This window comes from Culex quinquefasciatus, chromosome 2 (assembly GCF_015732765.1).
Source record: "Culex quinquefasciatus strain JHB chromosome 2, VPISU_Cqui_1.0_pri_paternal, whole genome shotgun sequence".
Taxonomy (NCBI): domain Eukaryota; kingdom Metazoa; phylum Arthropoda; class Insecta; order Diptera; family Culicidae; genus Culex; species Culex quinquefasciatus.
The window spans coordinates 197962689-197982955 of NC_051862.1; the positions used below are offsets into that span (position 1 = coordinate 197962689).

Genomic DNA, 20267 nt, shown 5'->3' on the forward strand with positions numbered 1-20267 from the left:
ACCACATGGAATGACGTTGTAATTCAGACCTGCAGACCAGGTCAGGTCAGGGTGGTTACACCAGGTTGGGCAGGGCCTGCACCGGTTCCCGTCGGTGCGTTGGCGTGGGCTCAACAGGTGGTTTACCTTGAAGGGACACTTTTTCCTCGTTTAGAGTTTAGTGTTTTAAATAGCACACTTCGGGAACTTATTGGAGTCTGAGAAAGCATTTCTGGTCTTAAATCTACTCCAAGTATAGAATTGAGTGTTGAACTTATATTGAACCTTGTAATAAACCTTGATTGCCGCAGAACACGAAACCTTGTTAACTACGACCAACTCTGGGGAACTGTCGGACTATTTTCAGAACCCCATTGAGAGGGGAAAGGGCACACCGCTGAACTGGGATTGACCGGATGAGCAATGAAAGCACTAATAGGGGTCACTCTCATGAAGCAACCGAGAGAGATGCTATCGAAAGGTGGGTGCCACGGTGTATAAAATGAAGTTTTTAAAACTTAAAAAAAAATCTCGTAAAATTCAAAACAAAATGAGTGGTAAAAACCACAAATTTAAAGCCTTCATATACTTTTTTGTATCAAATACATCCGAGTGATTGAAACACCGTGAAAATGGTACTGAACTCACCACTCAGCTATGGCAAACAGGTCAACGTGTAACTACTGGCACTGACCAGCGAATTCAAGGTGGAGCGGATATTGATCCAAAGGTGGCATGTCGAACCAAAATAGAGTGACATTGATTTTATGTCTGCCTTTGCATAGTGGTACGTGGAGTTGGATCTTATTCGAAGAGACTAACTATCGCATCGACTTTCAATCAAAATTTCTTCAAAAAACTTCAACAAAGCTTGCACCTCAACCACTTCAAACAGTGTTTAACTTGAAGCCATATGTGCGCATATTGACACCACGTGGAAATCTTCCTAATTCCACTTCATTAATCATCATCAACCAACTCCTCGGCATGCCTGCCTGCCTGAGCCTTGTCAGCCCGAAAAGTCTGCAAAGTTCAATATTTTGAACGTTTGCCACTTGAGAGGAATATCCGGCACGAAGCCACGTGTGAGCTTGAGGGCCCCCACACGTGTTGGGCGTCTTTTTGTTCGTGAGTGCGTAAAAGGCTATCTCTTCCACACTCGATTTGCGGTCGTGCGTGAAAATTGCGATGAATAACTCATTATCATTGTGGCTTTTTTCAGACGATACGCTGGCAAAATTCGAAAGTGATCTTCTAGAAGGAAAATCTACCGAAGAAAGGTGATAAGCAACAAGTGAAGGTTTTTTTGCTCGTTTTTACTGGGAGACAGTTTGTAAGAAGTGTCTACTTGAGTGATGCGTTCACGATCATTGCGCATGATGGGAAAATATGTGTTATGAAAGGCAGGGAATTCCGTGAAAATTTTTACAAGAGGTGTGTAGAGAATCTGCATTGAAGAAAAGTAAACTTTGTTATTTTTTTAAAAAGAATTTAAAGTTTAAATGCGATATAAACTTTGAAAAATATTTGAAACGGCCTTACACTCTAACAAAAATATACCTAGATTAATAAAAATAAATATAAGGTATGTTTTACATGAGTTGTTAAAAATTTATTTGAAATCATGATAATTAAGCATAAGCATGTTTTCTGGGTACCCTAATGAACAAATCAAATGACATTTTTTATTCGAGAATCTCAGAAATCTACAGGTAAAAACGGTGCCAAAAACCAAGTTTTCTGAAAAGTACTTTTTAACTTCAAATTTTATTTGACATCTTACAAAAAAAATCAAGTACAGTCCAGACTCGATTATCCGAAGCCCTTGAATACATTTCACTTTGGATGATCGAATTTTCGGATAATCGAATCATGAAAAAAATATTTTAACGTTGTTTTTTTGTTTGTTGTAACAAACAGACTATAAAATACTCTGAAGTGATTTGAAATTTTTAAATCCAAGATGGCAGCCAAAATGGCGGTGTTGTTCTATTGAAAATATGCATTTCCCTATTTAAAAAGCAACCAAATATTCAAATTGTACTAAAAAGGGGTCGCAGAGCTCGAATTTGATGTTAAAAATAAAAAAATTACAAAAAAAATTGTCATGATTCGATTATCCGAAGTCCCATACAAACCTTCGGACAGTCGAACTTCGGAAAATCGAAACATCGGATAATCAAGGCTTTGAATAATCGAGTCTGGACTGAAGTATTTATTTTCGATTTTTTGTCGACGTTTTTCAAAACTAATGATATTTTTTCGAAAAAAAATTGGCAACACTGCCATTTTGACCAACTTGTGATAATGATGAGATTTAAAAAAAAATGTTTATTTGCGGATTAAATTTTATGTGTGAAAAGTCGAACTAAAACAAAATGGATATTTTATTTAGGAGTGTAACTATTTTTTTCTTTGAAATCCTTAGCAATACCAACAACTTTGCCGAAGCCACCAAATTAATCGGTAAATTCTGAATATTGTAAAAGCCTTTTTGCTTTAGTTTTTGCCCATTTAAAAAAATATTTTTGAAAAGCTGAGAAACTTTTCTATATTTTGCTCTTTTGAACTTTGTTGATACGACCCTTAGTTACTGAGATATTGCCAAGCAAAGGTTTAAAAACAGGAAAATTGATGTTTTCTAAGTCTCACCCAAACAACCCACCATTTTCTAATGTCGATAACTCAGCAACTAATGGTCCGATTTACAATGTTAAAATATGAAACATTCGTGAAATTTTCTGATCTCTTCGAAAAAACTATTTTCGAAATTTTCAAACCAAGACTAACATTTTAAAAGGGCGTAATATTGAATGTTAAACATATCAAAAACTGAAAAAATGTGTTTTTTGCTAATTAAAAATCTTCAAAAAAAATTTACCATTTGAATTTTTTTCTTCAGTGTAGTCCAAATCCATACCTATAACTTTGCCAAAGACACCAAATCGATCACCTTCAAAAGATACAGATTTTTGAACTTTCATACATCATTTTTGTATGGACAGCTGCCAAATTTGTATGGAAAATTATATGGACAAACTTATGATGCAAAATGGCTTCTTGAGGCATACCGAAGGCACCAACAAAGTTTCAGCCGAATTAAAAATTCAAAAATCAAAATTAATAAAAAAGACCGATTTCATATAGAACTGCTCAATTGTATTCTTTGATCATATAAAAGGTGGTTGAAAAAAAAGTTTATCATGTAACTGATAAAGTTAAAGTTTATTTTGGAGTTTTGTTTGAAAAGGAAAGTATTAAATTTTCTTATTTTTGCTTTTTGGGTATTTTTGAAACCCCCTTAAGTAAGAGGTATTCAAAAACTAAAAAAATAATGATTCAGACTCTTAGTTACTTTGTTTGATTTCGATTGAACTGAAAATTTGATTTGGTTATCAATGAATTTTGTTTTTTTTTTACCAAAACCTTTAAAAAAATGGTGGATTGCATAATTTTTTATTCATGAAAAAATATTTAAAATTGGTTTGTGAAGCGACAGTTCTGAAATATTTTCTCGCCTGGGTATCGTTACATTTAGTTATTTTTGCAATTCCGTCGTGAAACTACTTACTTTTCCTGTCATTCTTGAACGACGAAATAGCCTACTTTTCTGTACCAAAAATAACAGGATCGAATAGCAACACTTTTCAAAATAAATGCTGAAAAGTTCTACTTTTCAGCACTCAAATGGGTGCTGAAAAATTGAACTTTTCAGCACTTGTTTTGAAAAGTAACACTTTTCAACATTTTTTTGATTTAAACGGTTTATTGACAAAATACATGAAAATTTGACATAAAATTTCACTCAGTGTGTGTTTTTTGGAATTGCAAAAAATGTTGTATGGAACTCGTTGCAAAACTTGATTTTTTCAGCACTCTTCGTATTTATCCAACTCGGTGAACCTCGTTGGATAAATGTACGACTCGTGCTGAAAAAATCCTCTTTTTGCAACATGTTGCATAAACTACTATTACAGCATTCTTACTGATAAAGTGAACCTGCTTGTTTTCAATTTCAGACCAGATATTTTACTGTCGTGATTTAGTCGATAAGATTAGATTAAGATTAAACCGAACTTGAAACGTTTTTGTAACGCGTGCTACTACTGGAGACGTTTTGTTTCAAGTGCAGCTGAGAATGATTAATTCAGCAATTTTGTTCAACACAGTTTCACTCCGACTATGCTATAATTGCATGGAGATGAAACTGGTTTTTCAAGTCAACAGTGTTGATGGTAAACAAATCAATTTTCTTGTTATTGATCTATAGGAAGAGAACATTCTTGAGCGATCTTAACAGTACTGAAATACCATTGCATCAAATTGCATCACCCCATCAACCTTATCAGCTGGACTCTCACCTTTTACGCCAGATGCCGTTCGAGTAAACGTACGTTACAGAGGCGTCCATTTATCCTCCCACACACACACACACACACAACACCCACAAATCACGAGATCCAATCGAGAGACTTATCCTTAAAACCGTCGCCAGTTTTACACACTTCAGGTGCCGGTTGAATCGATACTGGCGCAGTGTCCACCAGATTGGACGGCGCGACCTGTCCGGCCACATATCTATATCCGAGCGGATCTTCCGGCTTAAATTTGGCGAGGAAGAGCCACGCCACGTTTTTTCAGTCTTTATTTTGCGAAAGATATTGATAACCGCCGGGATTAGTTCTTAACTGGGCGGCGTCAACGGACGAAGGTCGGCCGGGATTACGTTCCATCTGCGTAGCACGAAAAAAAAAGTGACCAACAGGTCGTGCGACCGCGCCGAAGCACGTGCGTCTTTTCGCGAAATGTGCGCGGGCGTAATAATTAAACGGACAGTTTTGAGTTAAGCTGCGCCGTTTAATCCTAGCACGGGAAACGCAGAGATTAAGGGGAAGCTACTGCCGCAGTGACGGGTGGATTTTTTTGTTATTGACTGTGTCAAAACTGAGAACCGCTCGTAACTGGACAAAGGATTGTAAAATGTAAGCTCCACGCGTGATAAAGGTTTGTCGGCAGCAGAGTTGATTTCACCACCATTCAGTTGATGAACGGGAGAAGGATCAATACTTGGCGAATAACTCAGTTAAAAACTGGGGAAATTGTCATTCTAGAAGCAGCTATATTTGCCTTTTTGCCAGTCAGCAAGAGGCAAGAAAGTGACAATTGACTTTGCTTGCAATATTTCCCATGACTGTGTCCGGAGGAGTTTTGCAAATGTAATGTTACTTTTAATTTTTACGCAATTGACCGAGCAGCTAAACTGGGTGTGTAATTAAAGTAGAATTATTATTTACGATTTGTAATCTAGGCCTATATTCCTTAACTTTAAGTATTATTTTTTAGTTAAAACATTGTCGTTGTCAACGGAATCCAAATGTCAAGACAAAAGGGCTTTTGTTAATTTGATTTGGTTAACCGCGGTGGATTTTCTTGAAATAATTCGAACTGTCAAAAATCCACCAAAGCATCTACCACATTGATCGCACAAAAATCTGTGGTAGAAAAGTATCCACCGGTAGATGCTTTGGTGGATTTTTGACAGTTCGAATTATTTCAAGAAAATCCACCGCGGTTAACCAAATCAAATTAACAAAAGCCCTAAAGTATCTGACAGAGAACAAAAAAAAACTCCAAAACTGTCGGCTTCCCATCACTCCAAAGCGCCTCCGCCCCAATAATGTTCCGACCATTATCATAATATTTTGACGCCCGAGAACAATCATACAATTTACAACATTACGATCGCTTGTAAACACGACAAGCACGGGTGGTGAGGTTCAATTTTTGTTGCCACCCCAAAATCACTGCTACGTTTAGTTTAAGCACGCCCGCGTTAGGATATTGCTTCTTGTCACACTTTGGGCAACCGTCAACACCATCAACCGGGAAGTATTTGTACTTGTTTCGTGTAGATTAGGGTAAATGTAGCTGATTTTGGGTTGATTTGAAATCAATTTATTTTTTTATCAGTTTTGTTAAAAAAATAAGCGGACAAAAATAAAATCAATTTTATTTTAATTTAATAGGACGGAAATGAGTCCTCAAGTTAGAAGCATTGAAACATGTTCAAGTTTGATAACAAACACGCTGATGGTGGTGAATAAGTGTAAACGAATTTAATTTGATCCATTTGTTTCGGGTGCTCGTATTCGGAACTCCCATAAATCTACCTTAGCGTACAAAGACGTATAATATTTCGACACGTTGTTTACTCTATCGAATTACTACCGGTTTATGGATCAATAAAACCACCGGCATTTTCCACAATAAAGTATATTTGCGTGCTAAAGGTCCGGAAAATGGTCGTCATCGCTGATGGTGTTTTCCCACTAACATTTTTATTGATTTCTAATGTTTCGCCGAACAATTTCGGATCAGAATCTGAGGAACAATTTCAAAAGCACCCCCGCATCGTTACCCATTACAACCAATAAAAATGGTGAACGATTTTAGCTTGGCGGGCTCAAAATAACCCACCAAAATGGTCTAAAGATAGCATTTCTCTTCTTTTTTTTTGTGTGAAGCTCTCTTCGGGGACGAGGGGAATTGAGCCGTGGAACATATTTTTGACTGTCTTTCGTTTGAAGAAGCAGAGAAGTGGCAGATTTTCTGGCTGGCGTGAAAGATTTATTGGTTTCAACTATATTATTACTCGCCGGCGAATAATCACCGGATCATCGAAACACGATGCCGAATAGGTGGAAATAGACTTAAAAAATGTTTCCGTTCCTCATATAATTGAAATCATATATTTTTCATATCTTTAAGGTTTTTGATTAATATATCCTTTCGTCTAAAATATGAGACAATCTCACAAGTAAAAAATGCAAAAAACAAAGGTTTATGGGTAATTCTCCGCCAACTCACACAGCAGTTGCCCCGACCCCTCTTCGATTTGCGTGAAACTTTGTCCTAAGGGGTAACTTTTGTCCCTGATCACGAATCCGAGGTCCGTTTTTTGATATCTCGTGACGGAGGGGCGGTACGACCCCTTCCATTTTTGAACATGTGAAAAAAGAGGTGTTTTTCAATAATTTGCAATCTGAAACGGTGATGAGATAGAAATTTGGTGTCAAAGGGACTTTTGTGTAAAATTAGACGCCCGATTTGATGGCGTCCTCAGAATTCCGAATAAACGTATTTTTCATCGAAAAAAACACTAAAAAAGTTTTAAAAATTCTCCCATTTTCCGTTACTCGACTGTAATTTTTTTTGGAAAATGTCATTTTATGGGAAATTTAATGTACTTTTCGAATCTACATTGTCCCAGAAGGGTCATTTTTTCATTTAGAACAAAATTTTTCATTTTAAAATTTCGTGTTTTTTCTAACTTTGCAGGGTTATTTTTTAGAGTGTAACAATGTTCTACAAAGTTGTAAAGCAGACAATTACAAATATTTTGATATATAGACATATATTTGCTTATAAACATCACGAGTTATCGCGATTTTACGAAAAAAAAAGTTTTGAAAAAGTTGGTCGTCATCGATCATGGCCATTCATGGTCACTCGCGACAGACACGGACGACGAAACAAAGAGAAACGCAAAAAGTAACTTTTTCAAAACTTTTTTTCGTAAAATCGCGATAACTTGTGATGTTTATAAGCAAACCCCTTATGTCTATATATCAAAATTATTGTAATTGTCTGCTCTACAACTTTGTAGAACATTGTTACACTCTAAAAAATAACCCTGCAATGTTAGAAAAACACGAAATTTTAAAATGAAAAATTTAGTTCTAAATGAAAAAATGACCCTTCTGGGACAATGTAGATTTGAAAAGTACATTAAATTTCCCATAAAATGACATTTTCCAAAAATTTTTACAGTCGAGTAACGAAAAATGGGAGAATTTTTAAAACTTTTTTAGTGTTTTTTTCGATGAAAAATACGTTTATTCGGAATTCTGAGTACGCCATCAAATCGGGCGTCTAATTTTACATAAAAGTCCCTTTGACACCAAATTTCTATCTCATCACCGTTTCAGGCTGCAAATTGTTGAAAAAAACCTCTTTTTTCGCATGTTCAAAAATTGAAGGGGTAGTACCGCCCCTCCGTCACGAGATATCAAAAAACGGACCTCGTTTTCGTGATCAGGGACAAAAGTTACCCCTTAAGACAAAGTTTCACGCAAATCGAAGAGGGGTCGGGGCAACTTTTCCCGATTTCGTGTGAGTTGGTGGAGAATTACCCTTATGAAAAAATCGAAGATTTATAATTTCAAGTCAAGATACCTTTTTAACACCCTAAGATTTTACCCCGCCTCTTAACTGATCAAAATCTATAAAACCTAAAAAAAAAAAAATAAATAAAACAGTTTTTAAGCTTACTTAGAGTCTTCAAAAAGCATTGACTTGTTCAATGTGACTTTTCCATTATTTTTAATAACTAAAATTTCGGGTCAACTTTTGGCCGGTTTTGAAATAAGACTACTTCTGTCAAATACAGAAAGCAGTAATTTTTGTTTGAAAATAGATTCAATACCACTATTTTGCGAGAAATGTTTTGACAAAACCTTTTTTCTTTTACAAAAATTAATAATAAAGTGAGCTTAAATGCAAAAAAGGGAAAAGATATATTTTAATTGATTTTTTTGCATGTTTAGAGGAAATAAAGGTTGTATTCTTTAAAAAGTATTTGCAAAACCCTCATAAAACCCTCATAATGGTTTTAAATCCGCTTATCATAACATGTCTATTAGAAATTTTTAAACTTTTTCATATGCATAATTGGCAAAGCTAAAATTTTGTTAAAAACTCAAATGAATCTTCTGGATAATTATAAAAATTTGCCTTTTTGCATATTTTCAAAATTTATTCAAAAATGATGAAAAATATTTTACTCGGATTTTTTTTTACGGGATGAAGAATTTATTTTAAAATATATTTTTAGGACTAAGAAACATTTCTAATAGTTTTCCGGTTTCAAAGAAAAGATTAAAAAAAAAAATTAAAAAAAGCAATTAACTCGATTCAACTTCAACTTAATTTGAATTATAAGTAAATATGGTTTAAAATATTAGCTTTTTAATTTTTCTGTTTTTTTATCATTATTTTTATTTGACATTTATTCACTAAAAGTTGGTTTGTTTCATTTTTAATTATATTTATCGCCTTGCCTCCACACTACCTCGGAACTTAGCATTCAGTTAAGTATAAAATGTTCTTTGCATATTATTTTATTTGTTTTATTTCCTAAAAAAATTAATATAAACAATGTCATAAATAATTATTTATATTATTTTTTTAGGATATAAAAACAAATAAATTTTCCTGACAATTAAATTTTTAACACGTTTTTGTCAGAACAAATAACAATCTGAAAATAAATATGCATTCGAAAATACAAAAAAAGTTAAATCGAACTTATTCTATTCTTAGAAATTATGATGTAAAGATCTGCAGGTATCTTTTACCTGGATATATATTTACTCGCTGAAACTTATGTTTTTATTGGAACAAATAATACAAGAATAATTTCATTGTTTCGTTCTCATTGACTAGCATTGTAGGTTTTGGTTGTCAGTAAGTTTCAAAGTTATGATTTATGTTAGAATTTTTCATTCCTCCTTCCACAATTTTCAGAGTTGATAAAATATTTGAAAAAAAAAGAACATGAGCTTGATAATTTTAATCGTTTAATCGCTTTCACATTAAAAAAAAAATATGACAGAATCATGTGATATTTCAAAAATAAAATATCTCAGCACAAAGCAAAACATTTATTTTGTAAACTAACACCAAAACTGTCCATGTCATGAACCACCCGAACCTCCATCCCAGCAAGAATCAGCAAATCATGCTGTCACAGCCTGAGCCGTGGACTAGTTGGCTTGGCATTTTGTCGCTTATCAACTCGCTCAAAAGCCACTCTCCATGATTTTCAACGACTTTGCGACGACACGGTCACCCAGAACAGTCCGGTCTACATTCGGGCGCTTATCGGCGAATGGCTGCTGAATCAGAGAGTTTGCACTTTCAGCAGCGGCCACAGCTTTTACCTCTGCTGGAGAACATACACAAAGCTGCCAATTAATGGTCTCTCCCTCTCACTTTGGTCGGCCGGTGAATGGGGTGGCAACAGAATCGATCGCTGAATGAAACGGTGCGTCTTTTTGAGGGTTTTATTTGAAAAAGTCAAATTAAAAAAAAAATGTAGGGGTACCTTTTTTCAAAATAATTTTAAAAAATTTAAAAATAATATTTTTTTGAATTTCCGTCCAATGCTATTTTTAAACCTCCCAATTCCCACTGGCCCAATGGGGATGTCGGCAGTTATGGGAAAAGTTGCCCAAGCACAGTTGAATGAACCTCCCCGTCGCTCCGCGTGGTACAATTCCACCCCAGCAAGGAAAGATCTGGCGCGGTACGATACGGCACGGACCGGTTGGTCGGTCGGCCGGCCTGCAGAAAAGTTACGGCCTTCTCCTCTCCTGCCATCCCAAGGGTTTATGTTTTTATTCATTTGGCTTTATGGGACGTGAATGAAAGTGAAATTAGTGTGCGCGAAGTAGGCGGTCTGTTGTGGGTGGGTGGTTGTTGCTCATTTTTCTTCTCGTTTCTGCTGCCTAGTGGAGAATGTCTTCTTAGTTTTTTTGTTGGGTCTGTGCTTTATTTTTTTTTTTGCGCTCCAGCACGAGTGACGTACGTTCATGGAATGTTTTTGGCGGAAGGTTGGGTCATCCGAGATATTCGTTGTCAAGGTCATTTCTGTTACTGTTTTTGTTGAGAGGATAAATGGCATGAATTGCGTAAAAAGTCTAGAATCCTGGAAAAATAGTTTAAAATTTTAAAAGTTTTTCGCTGATTTTTGATAACTTTGATTTGATTTTGGTACTGATTAAAATATTATTTTTTTAAATGTTTTGATATTGAGCAATTTTTTACGAAAACTAGAAATATATCACAAATGTTTTGTTTGGTTGAATCTTTTTAATTACCTTTCCTTTGACCACAGAATGCATTTGCATAATTGGTGCGTCCATGCAAGCAGGGTTGCCAGGTCAGAATTTAAAATATCTGGCCAAGTGTTTATAAAAATTCAAAAATTCACCAGTGACGGATGAGTGAGGATTTTGGTCAAAAAACATGGAATTAAGCTGTTTTTTTTTCCTTTGTTGTTAAACTATAAACTTTTAAAATACTAAGCTTTAAAATACATGACCTTAAAAAAGAACTAATGTGATTGGCACCTTCATTTTCTTCAAAAATTGGTTCTAGTACAAAAGTTTGAAATCTGGAATAGAGCTTTGTTTATCTTTATTGTTTCGGGTATTCTGCCAACCATGCAAGACTTCATACAATTTTGGCAGCTGTTAATACTAGCTGTAGCTCGGGAAGAGATTTTCTGATCAATTTGGTGTCTTCAATAATGGCAATGATGAGGACAGTGCAGAAAATAGTAGTTTGAGTCTCAGAACAAATATCAAATTTTCCATGATTCTTTTTTTTTGCATAAAACCCGAAATTCACAAAAAAATATCCATAAAATAAGGCCTGAAAAGCAACTTTTGATGCACTGAGATGTATGGACAGAATTTGTGTCTCCAAATTATGAATTTTGGACTATAAACATTATAAAAAAACAATTTTAAAGGCAAAACTCAACTTGATATCAAAATATTGTGATATAAGTACATTTTAGATTTTTTTTCGTTCAGGATGCTGCACAAATTTCTTCAATTTTCATCTATAGACCTTGGAAATGGGACAAATAATTGCTTTGGTAGAACATTACAAAGGATTTAAATTGAGAAATGTGAAGTTTTTCAACTGTTTTTCAAATAGTCCTATTTTTCGTCAAAAAATTGATAACATTATGTTACATTGATGACCTGCATATTTTCATAATTTTAAATTCATGTCCGCTTCAAGTTAGTTAGATTTTGAAGTTAAAAAAAATATTTGAGAGATGGAAAAATTTTACATCTTCTTGAATGAAAATTGGACCATTAATTACCGAGCTATCGTTAAAAAGAAAGAAAACACTTAGAAATATAACTGTTATAAATTATATTTTTATGGATTTTCCACACATCTGTTTCAGAAATCAATTGTCCGTTTTTTAAAGTCCAAAAATGAAAATTGTACAGAATTTTCTCAACCATTAGAAAAAATAAGGAATTGACAAATATGGACACAAAAGTTTCCTTTTAGTTTTCAAAAACATAAAAAATGAAATCCGGTTTGAGAATTCCAAGTTATGTGGTTTTAATTTGCATATGAAATGGATTAATTTTTAATTAGAGTGCAACTAGAACAACTCTAAAGAAGTATACAGCGATTCCACGTCAAACAGTAAGTATCCAAACAAAAGTGCTACACAGAAAAAAATCATGGTTATATTTTCTCTGGGAAAGGGTACATCATCTTTCATTTCAGAAAAAATGTGTAATTTTGCCTCTGAAAATGTGTAATTTTACCACTATTCTGATGTAATGTCACTTTTTCAGTCTAAATTGAGGTAAAATTACATTATAAAAGAGGTAATATTCAACCTTCTAAAATTACACCATCCAAATTTACACAATTTTTTGCTGTGTACAATTTGGCTCATATGTGCCATGGGAGTTCCTTGGCCAAAATAATAAGACCCATATTTTTTTTTTGTTTGACGATTAGTGTGCTCCGATCCGAAATAGGGTGGTCTAAAAAATGACGTTTATCTTTGATTTTCGCAAAAACGGGGAAAAATATGTCTTTGGCCTAAATCATAAAAAAATGGTGAACGATTTTCAGGAAAAAAATATGTCTTTGTTAAAAATTTTCTATAGGGGGAGAGGGGGTAATATGCACGCCCGGGGCAAAACGCACCCCCTGCTTTTCTCAATATTTGGAGGAATTTTCCGGGGAAACAATCATAGAGATTTAAAGCCAAACATGGCTAAACCATGATGGAAAAATTTGAGCATCGCATTTGTGTGAGACTAGATTCCGCCCGGGAAATCGTCTGCCGAGGACGACCAGTGCGGACTGACATCCGATCTGGCCGAGCGTTGCTCGAGGAAAGAGGACGAGAGCTGGACCTGCTTTGCCAGCTGTCACCGAACCGTTCGCGTGGCTGCGTCCATGCGCTGTCAGCGCTTGGCTGCGTCGAGCCCAGCGTACGAGGGGCTTATTCGACTACATCCAATGGAGTGCGTTCGCATTCACCGCAACAGGGTGTATCACGCCACACATCTCTCCTCTTCTCCATAAAAAAAAACAAAATCTTACATGTGTTAAGCCACATACTTCTTTTGGTCTACAATCGGCTCGCTCTTTAGCTGCTAGTCCATGACTCGGTCAACTGTTTTCCCATCTCGGCATTAAAGCTTTTCGGCCAATTTTAGAGCAAGCCCAATAATGTAGTGGTAGTTCATGAAATATGCCGCGATATTCAAACCTATCCAATATTTCTCTCAAACTCTCAGTTATACAAGATTAAATAATAAGCATCAGATAAACATCATCAATCTCTTAAAAGATCAAAAAAAATTACTACTGCGGGAATGTAAACATACATAATCGGACACCCAAATATTGCTGCCAATCTACATTTCTCTCTCTCTCTCGTTCTCTCTTTATCTACATTTCTTTATCTAGCTTTTCTCTCTCTTTCTACCTTTCTCTCTCTATCTACCTTTCTCTCTCTCTCTCTCTTCTTTTCTCTCTCTCTTCCTTTCTCTCTCTCTACCTTTCTCTATCTCTCTCTCTATCTTCCATTCTCTCTCTCTACCTTTGTCTATCTCTCTCTCTCTCTCTCTGCCTTTGTCTATCTCTCTCTCTCTACCTTTGTCTATCTCTCTCTCTACCTTTGTCTATCGCTATTTGTACATTTCACTCTCCCTACATTTCTCTCTATCTTCCTCTCTATTTCCCTCTCGCTGTTTTTGGTTCCTTCTTTATACAACTATGCTTGTTCTCATAATTCTAACACATTTCCTCGAAACGCAATTCTTCGCTACCTTCTAGCCCAAGTTTACGCTTAAAAGTTCACTGCTTAGCGTATCAATAACATCCTATCACAGCTTTATAGTTTATAGCTAAAATAGTAACAACAATAGCGGCATTTCAGATTACCACGTCAAACCGGCCTACCTTGCCAACGCAACTCAATCTTATCTTATAACAATCGCGGCCTTTCAGGCTATTTACCACGGTGGGCTCATCTGACCCACCGTGCCCAACGCGATAAAATATTCCACTAATCGCGGCCTTCCAGGCTACTTACCACGGCAGGCCCATCTGACCTCCGTACCCAACGCGATTCTTTTTCTTGGAACAATCGCGGCCTTCCAGGCTATTTACCACGGCAGGTCAATCAGACCTACCGTGCCCAACGCGATAACCTGTTCCACTAATCGCGGCCTTCCAGGCTATTTACCACGGTAGGCCCATCTGACCTCCGTGCCCAACGCGATTCTTTTTTCCTTGGAACAATCGCGGCCTTCCAGGCTATTTACCACGGCGGGTCAATCAGACCCACCGTGCCCAACGCGATAACGTGTTCCACCCATCGCGGCCTTCCAGGCTACTTACCACGGCAGGCCCACCTGACCTCCGTGCCCAACGCGATTCTTTTTTCTTGGAACAATCGCGGCCTTCCAGGCTATTTACCACGGCGGGTCAATCAGACCCACCGTGCCCAACGCGAAAACGTGTTCCACCAATCGCGGCCTTCCAGGCTATTTACCACGGCAGGCCCATCTGACCTCCGTGCCCAACGCGATTCTTTTTTTCTTGGAACAATCGCGGCCTTCCAGGCTATTTACCACGGCGGGTCAATCAGACCCACCGTGCCCAACGCGAAAACGTGTTCCTCCAATCGCGGCCTTCCAGGCTATTTACCACGGCAGGCCCATCTGACCTCCGTGCCCAAAGCGATTCTTTTTTTCTTGGAACAATCGCGGCCTTCCAGGCTATTTACCACGGCGGGTCAATCTGACCCACCGTGCCCAACGCGACAAGATGTTCCTCCAATCGCGGCCTTCCAGGCTATTTACCACGACAGGCTCATCGGCCCACCGTGCCCAACGCGATTTTCGAAAATGATTTGACTTTCTGTCAAATTCAATTCCACCAAAAAACTTGCTCTAACCATTGAGCAAACTTCCGCACACAACCACAAATCTTTATTTCACCGATTCTTGTCTACTTGCCACACTCTACTTACGATGAAAACAAAATTGCTAAAACCTTCTTCCGACAACTTTCCTCACACACTTCCCTACTTTTCCACTTTCCTTGGCAGACGATTTCCCGCAGATTCTTTTAAATTGCAAATAAAAATGCAACTCCGTCACGGTCGCCAATGTGTGAGACTAGATTCCGCCCGGGAAATCGTCTGCCGAGGACGACCAGTGCGGACTGACATCCGATCTGGCCGAGCGTTGCTCGAGGAAAGAGGACGAGAGCTGGACCTGCTTTGCCAGCTGTCACCGAACCGTTCGCGTGGCTGCGTCCATGCGCTGTCAGCGCTTGGCTGCGTCGAGCCCAGCGTACGAGGGGCTTATTCGACTACATCCAATGGAGTGCGTTCGCATTCACCGCAACAGGGTGTATCACGCCACACAGCATTATAAAAAAAGCTTAAGTTATTTGCAAAACTTTAAAAATGTTGTGTTTTCATCTAATTTTCATTGAACTTTCATTATGATTTTTGGACAATATAAAAAGCATTTATTGATATTGTAAGTGTTGAGGTATATGTTTTTTGTAAGTGTTGAGGTATATAGTTTAATCTTCATTATTCTGTAGATAGACGAGTCCAAAAACATAAAAAATGCATTTTTAACTAAATTTTCTGCAAAAAAGCGTGGTCGGGGCAAAATGCACCGCTGTGAAGCTCCTTTGTAAAAACAGCGGTGTCATCTAGTGGTGACTAGTAAAAACTGCTTTTACCCGGTGCATTTTACCCCAAGTTCGGGTGCATATTGCCCCGCATGGTTGTTTTTAAATGAATCAAAAATGTTTTTAGAAATTTGATATTTTCGAACAATTTTGTGGTTTTTACAGACTTGTTTCACATGGATGACGAAGAATAATAGTTGTTTTAGAACATCGAACAAAATTTTTCCACAGTAATGCTGCAATGGTTGAGAAATCACTGTTTTCCCTTGGGGGGTGCATATTACCCCCTCTCCCCCTAAGTCAATGGTGTAGATTATTTTTGACCTGTGTAAATAGTGATCCACCTTTAGCGAGAATTACTCTCAATTAAATTTGAGAAATTCAAATGCTTTTGTACTTGGTTTATGGCAGAACTCATAACATCTATTTCACATGCAAAAGCGTTCTGTAATTGTAATTGAAATCCTTATAATCCAATTAATTGCACAATACGCATTCAAAATAAATCGATATTTTACACTTTTTATACCATGTCCGAACACCACCAACACAGAACTAACTAGGTGGATGCTCCGTTAGAACTGGTTGCCCACCGATCAATACGCTGTGTGCGTCCTCCCTGTGGACCGGACAGGTGTCCGACCAGCAGCAAGTAATCTCCATTAGCCGCGCGCCAAGAAAGTAGATTCCGCGTTGCTGCCTCCAAACAGGATTCCTCCGCGCGAGCAACAGCCAATTGATTCCGAGCTCTCTAAATTGACTTCGAACAAGCCGCTCGCCCCGCGATGATCTGCGCAATTGGATCATTTTACAAGATGTGTTCCCATCATTATCGCCCTCGTTGCTCCGGTCCGCTAATGGTCTAATAGATGAAACTATGGCGGGACATGGTTTGAGGGACGACGACGTGTGACCCATTTTGCATGTGGCCAAGATCAACACCGGTTTCATCGTCCATCGCGGGTCGTTACGTCGGCCTGAATGTGGTTTTGATGAGTGAAAGACATAAATTTCAATTGAACCGTAACTACGCCAGGGTGGTGGCACCAGCATTCGGCACGAGGACTCACCCTCAGCCTGGTCGTGACCTCGGGTCGATCTGATGTCGGTGATTTCGTACTCCAGGATTAGAGGGCTGTCGCAATAAATCTCTCCTTCTTGATTTGCCTGTGAAGCAAAACGCCGCCCAGACCTTGGCCATTACACCCGCCATCTTGGCCGTCAATTCCGCCAATCTGGCAGCAATGACTCGACGGATTACACGATGACGAAAATCGAATCACGTGTCCGTTAAAAAAAAAAACAAAGACGAAGCTGCTTGTCCCCAAAATGAGTCAGCTGGGTTCAATTTCACACTAAATCATGGACAATTTTACTGGACATAAACAAGAGATAAGCTGACTCCAATGAGATCTTACCCAAAAAGAGAAAACACTTGCCAATTACGGATGACAGTCACGTGCGGCGGACCTGTGATTGTAGAAAGTATTTGCAAACCACGGCCGATCGCGTGCGTCGGTGTGGGTGACGGCGCGACCTTCACGTAACTGACTTTTGGTCAACAACCGCGCGGTGAGCGCAAAATTTGCACATTTGATGAGTTCCAGAAATAGCCGCGGGCGCGTTGGGATTTTTCCGTAATCTCCAAAAAGCAAATTGGACGTTATTATCACGACTAATTCGCACTTTGGTCGGCAGACGAACCTCCTGAATGAATCAGCGGTAAAAGGCCCAACAATGGCACATAAAGACCTGAATGGGACCTGCTAATCAGGAAGGTAAACATACTTGAATGGGTGGTGCTTTCAGCCGGAAAGCCATCGCTTTCTGGAAGGTGCTCTGTTTCAGTGGAAGATTACGGCAGATGCAGAATGATCCTATTAGTGGAATTTAACCCTCAGGTGTTAATTGAAATATCGACCGAAAGAAGCATTCTGATAGTTTCAGCGGCGATATGACGCAATATAGCTAACCATTTCTGTTGTTTTGAATGGTCAGAAAATACCCGAAAGATTCGTCTAAGAAAGTTTGGAGATTCAGATTTCTGATAATTTATAAAGGTCTAATAAACAAAACATATTATTCTTTTGCTTTTTGTGTATTTTTAAATACTGGTTCAAGAACACCCAAAAAGCAATAAAAATGTTTATTGGACCTTTATAACAAAACACCAAAAAGCCAGTAATTTTTTTTGTAATTTTGGCCTCCCACATACACAGAAAAAAATCAATTCCCGTAATCGTGAATTAATTTAACGAATTTGAGATCCACGAAGGAATTTATTCATGAGTATGGTGCATTTGCACCATAAACGTGAATATATTCCTTCGTGGTTCTCATAATCGTGAACTGACTTCACGGTTTCGAGAATTATTTTTTTTGTGTAGGTCAAAGTTTTCAAAAATCGATAAATACGCTGGTTATCCATGAATTTGATTACGAAAATGGTCGAAAAAAGTATACTATTTCGTTTATCTTTGATCAAAAAATTTGCAACCTATTTTAGACCGGGTTAACCTAAAGAGCCTAGAGGTTATTAGAGAAAGGCCATCTCAAACCAAAAGTACCAATCGAAGCACGAGAACTGTCAAATGGATGGCCGTTCTCTAATAAGCTCCAGGCTCTCTAGGTTAACCCTGTACTGCTCAAATTTTTTTTCGAAATTTTTTTCTTTTTCCCGTGTTTAGGAGGTAATTTTGAGCAACTTTTGTTCTACGAAAAACTTTACTTCTCTTGTTTTATGCGTTTCTTGTTTTATTTTTAGTATTTTAATTTGCATTTATCTTGTTAATTTTATGTTTGTTTTTGGTAATATTTGGCCTATTCTACCATCTAATATAATTACATTATGCCTATCTTTTTTTCACGTTTTTTCAGTCACTTTTTCAATTTTTTGCTTGTTTTTCACATTTTCTGCTTTAGAATGGCACCATCATTATTTAAAGTGTGAAAAATGCGTAGAGACATAGACTGGGACACAGCAAAAATTACTGCATACTTCTTTTTACTGAAAATATAGGAAATTTTTGTAAAAAACACAGCCAAGTTTAAGGGGTCAACTTGGCTGTGTTTTTTTAAAAGGGCGTAATATTGAATGTTTGGCCCTTTTGAAATGTTAGTCTTGATTTGAAAATTTTGAAAATAATGTTTTCGAAAAGATCGGAAAATTTCACAAATGTTTCATATTTTAACATTGAAAATCGGACCATTAGTTGCTGAGATATCGACATTAAAAAATGGTGGGCTGTTTGGGTGAGACTTAGAAAACATCAATTTTCCTAATTTTAAACCTTTGCATTGCAATATCTCAGCAACTAAAGGTCGTATCAACAAAGTCCGAAGAAGCAAAATATAGAGAATTTTCTCATGTGCACTAATTTAAAAAAATGAAAACTGCGACTATTTTCAAAAAAGTCACCTAAATATGGATTTAACTTGAAAACGGTGCACTTTATAAAATTTTTACTAAAGTACTTTTTGATTGCAAATTTGATTTTACATCGAAAAATTAAGTTTAAAAATTTTTGCGACCATTATTTCGATTTTTGGAAAAAATAAGCATTGATTAAAAAATTCATAACTCGGTCAAAGATTTTTTGCACAACCTGGAAATTTCTGAAAAGTTGGCATTTTATGTCCTCTAAAACATATCAAAAAATAAAAAATAGTGTTTTTTTTGCAAATCAAATTTCAGTGATAAAAAGTTAAATAAAAAAATCACAAAAAAATTTTTTTTTGCCGTGTATCATTATTTTCCAGTGTAGTCCGTATCCATACCTACAACTTTGCCGAAGACACCAAATCGATCAAAAAATTCCTTCAAAAGATACAGATTTTTTAATTTTCACATATCTTTTTTGTATGGACAGCTGCAAAATTTGTATGGAAAATTATATGGACAAACTAACTTTGCAAAATGGCTTCTTTGTGCATACCGAAGGCACCAAAAAAGTTTCAGTTGGATTAAAAAATACAAAAATTAAAATTGAAGAAAAAAGACCGATTTCGTAGAGAATTGCTCACATAAAACAAGGTAAACTTTCAACCCATAAATTTTCAAAAAAAATTAAAAAATTTCAAGTTCAAAAATTGATTGAAAAATGGATTTTTGGCGATTTTTTTTAGATCGAAGCCCGTTTAAAGACGGGGTAAGAGTGTAGAGGGTTAATAAAAAAACGATTGGAGGGCAATTGGGGTAACATAGACCTTTTTCCATGGTCTTCAATAGATCAGACGATCATAAACCCATTCTTTAGATATCAAATTTCTAAACCATCACCAGGTCAGGCTGCAAATCATTGAAAAACACTTATTTTTTCGAATGTTCAAAAATGGAACGGGTTATACCGCCCGTAATTTTTAAGAAAACTTACTTCAAAAAGAAGCACTCTTTTTCAATTTTCTATCTGATGTTTGAGAGAATTGTAACATAACTCAAATGTTTTCTATTATATATT

At 36.8% G+C, this 20267-nt stretch overlaps 1 protein-coding gene across 9 annotated transcripts in view; it reads right to left on the reverse strand.

Annotated features, from left to right (window-relative positions):
• Positions 1 to 20267, reverse strand: part of LOC6046631 (P protein) — a 156905-nt gene that overhangs the window by 43684 nt on the left and 92954 nt on the right. The window contains exon 1 of one of the 9 annotated variants that reach the window (XM_038257047.1): positions 4341 to 4405. The exons of the other annotated variants lie outside the window; for them this stretch is intronic. Within the exon in view, the coding sequence (XP_038112975.1) occupies positions 4341 to 4390 (50 nt within the window). The 5' untranslated portion in view covers positions 4391 to 4405. Of the gene's footprint in view, positions 1 to 4340; positions 4406 to 20267 lie in introns of those variants that run through there. 9 annotated transcript variants of the gene reach the window in all.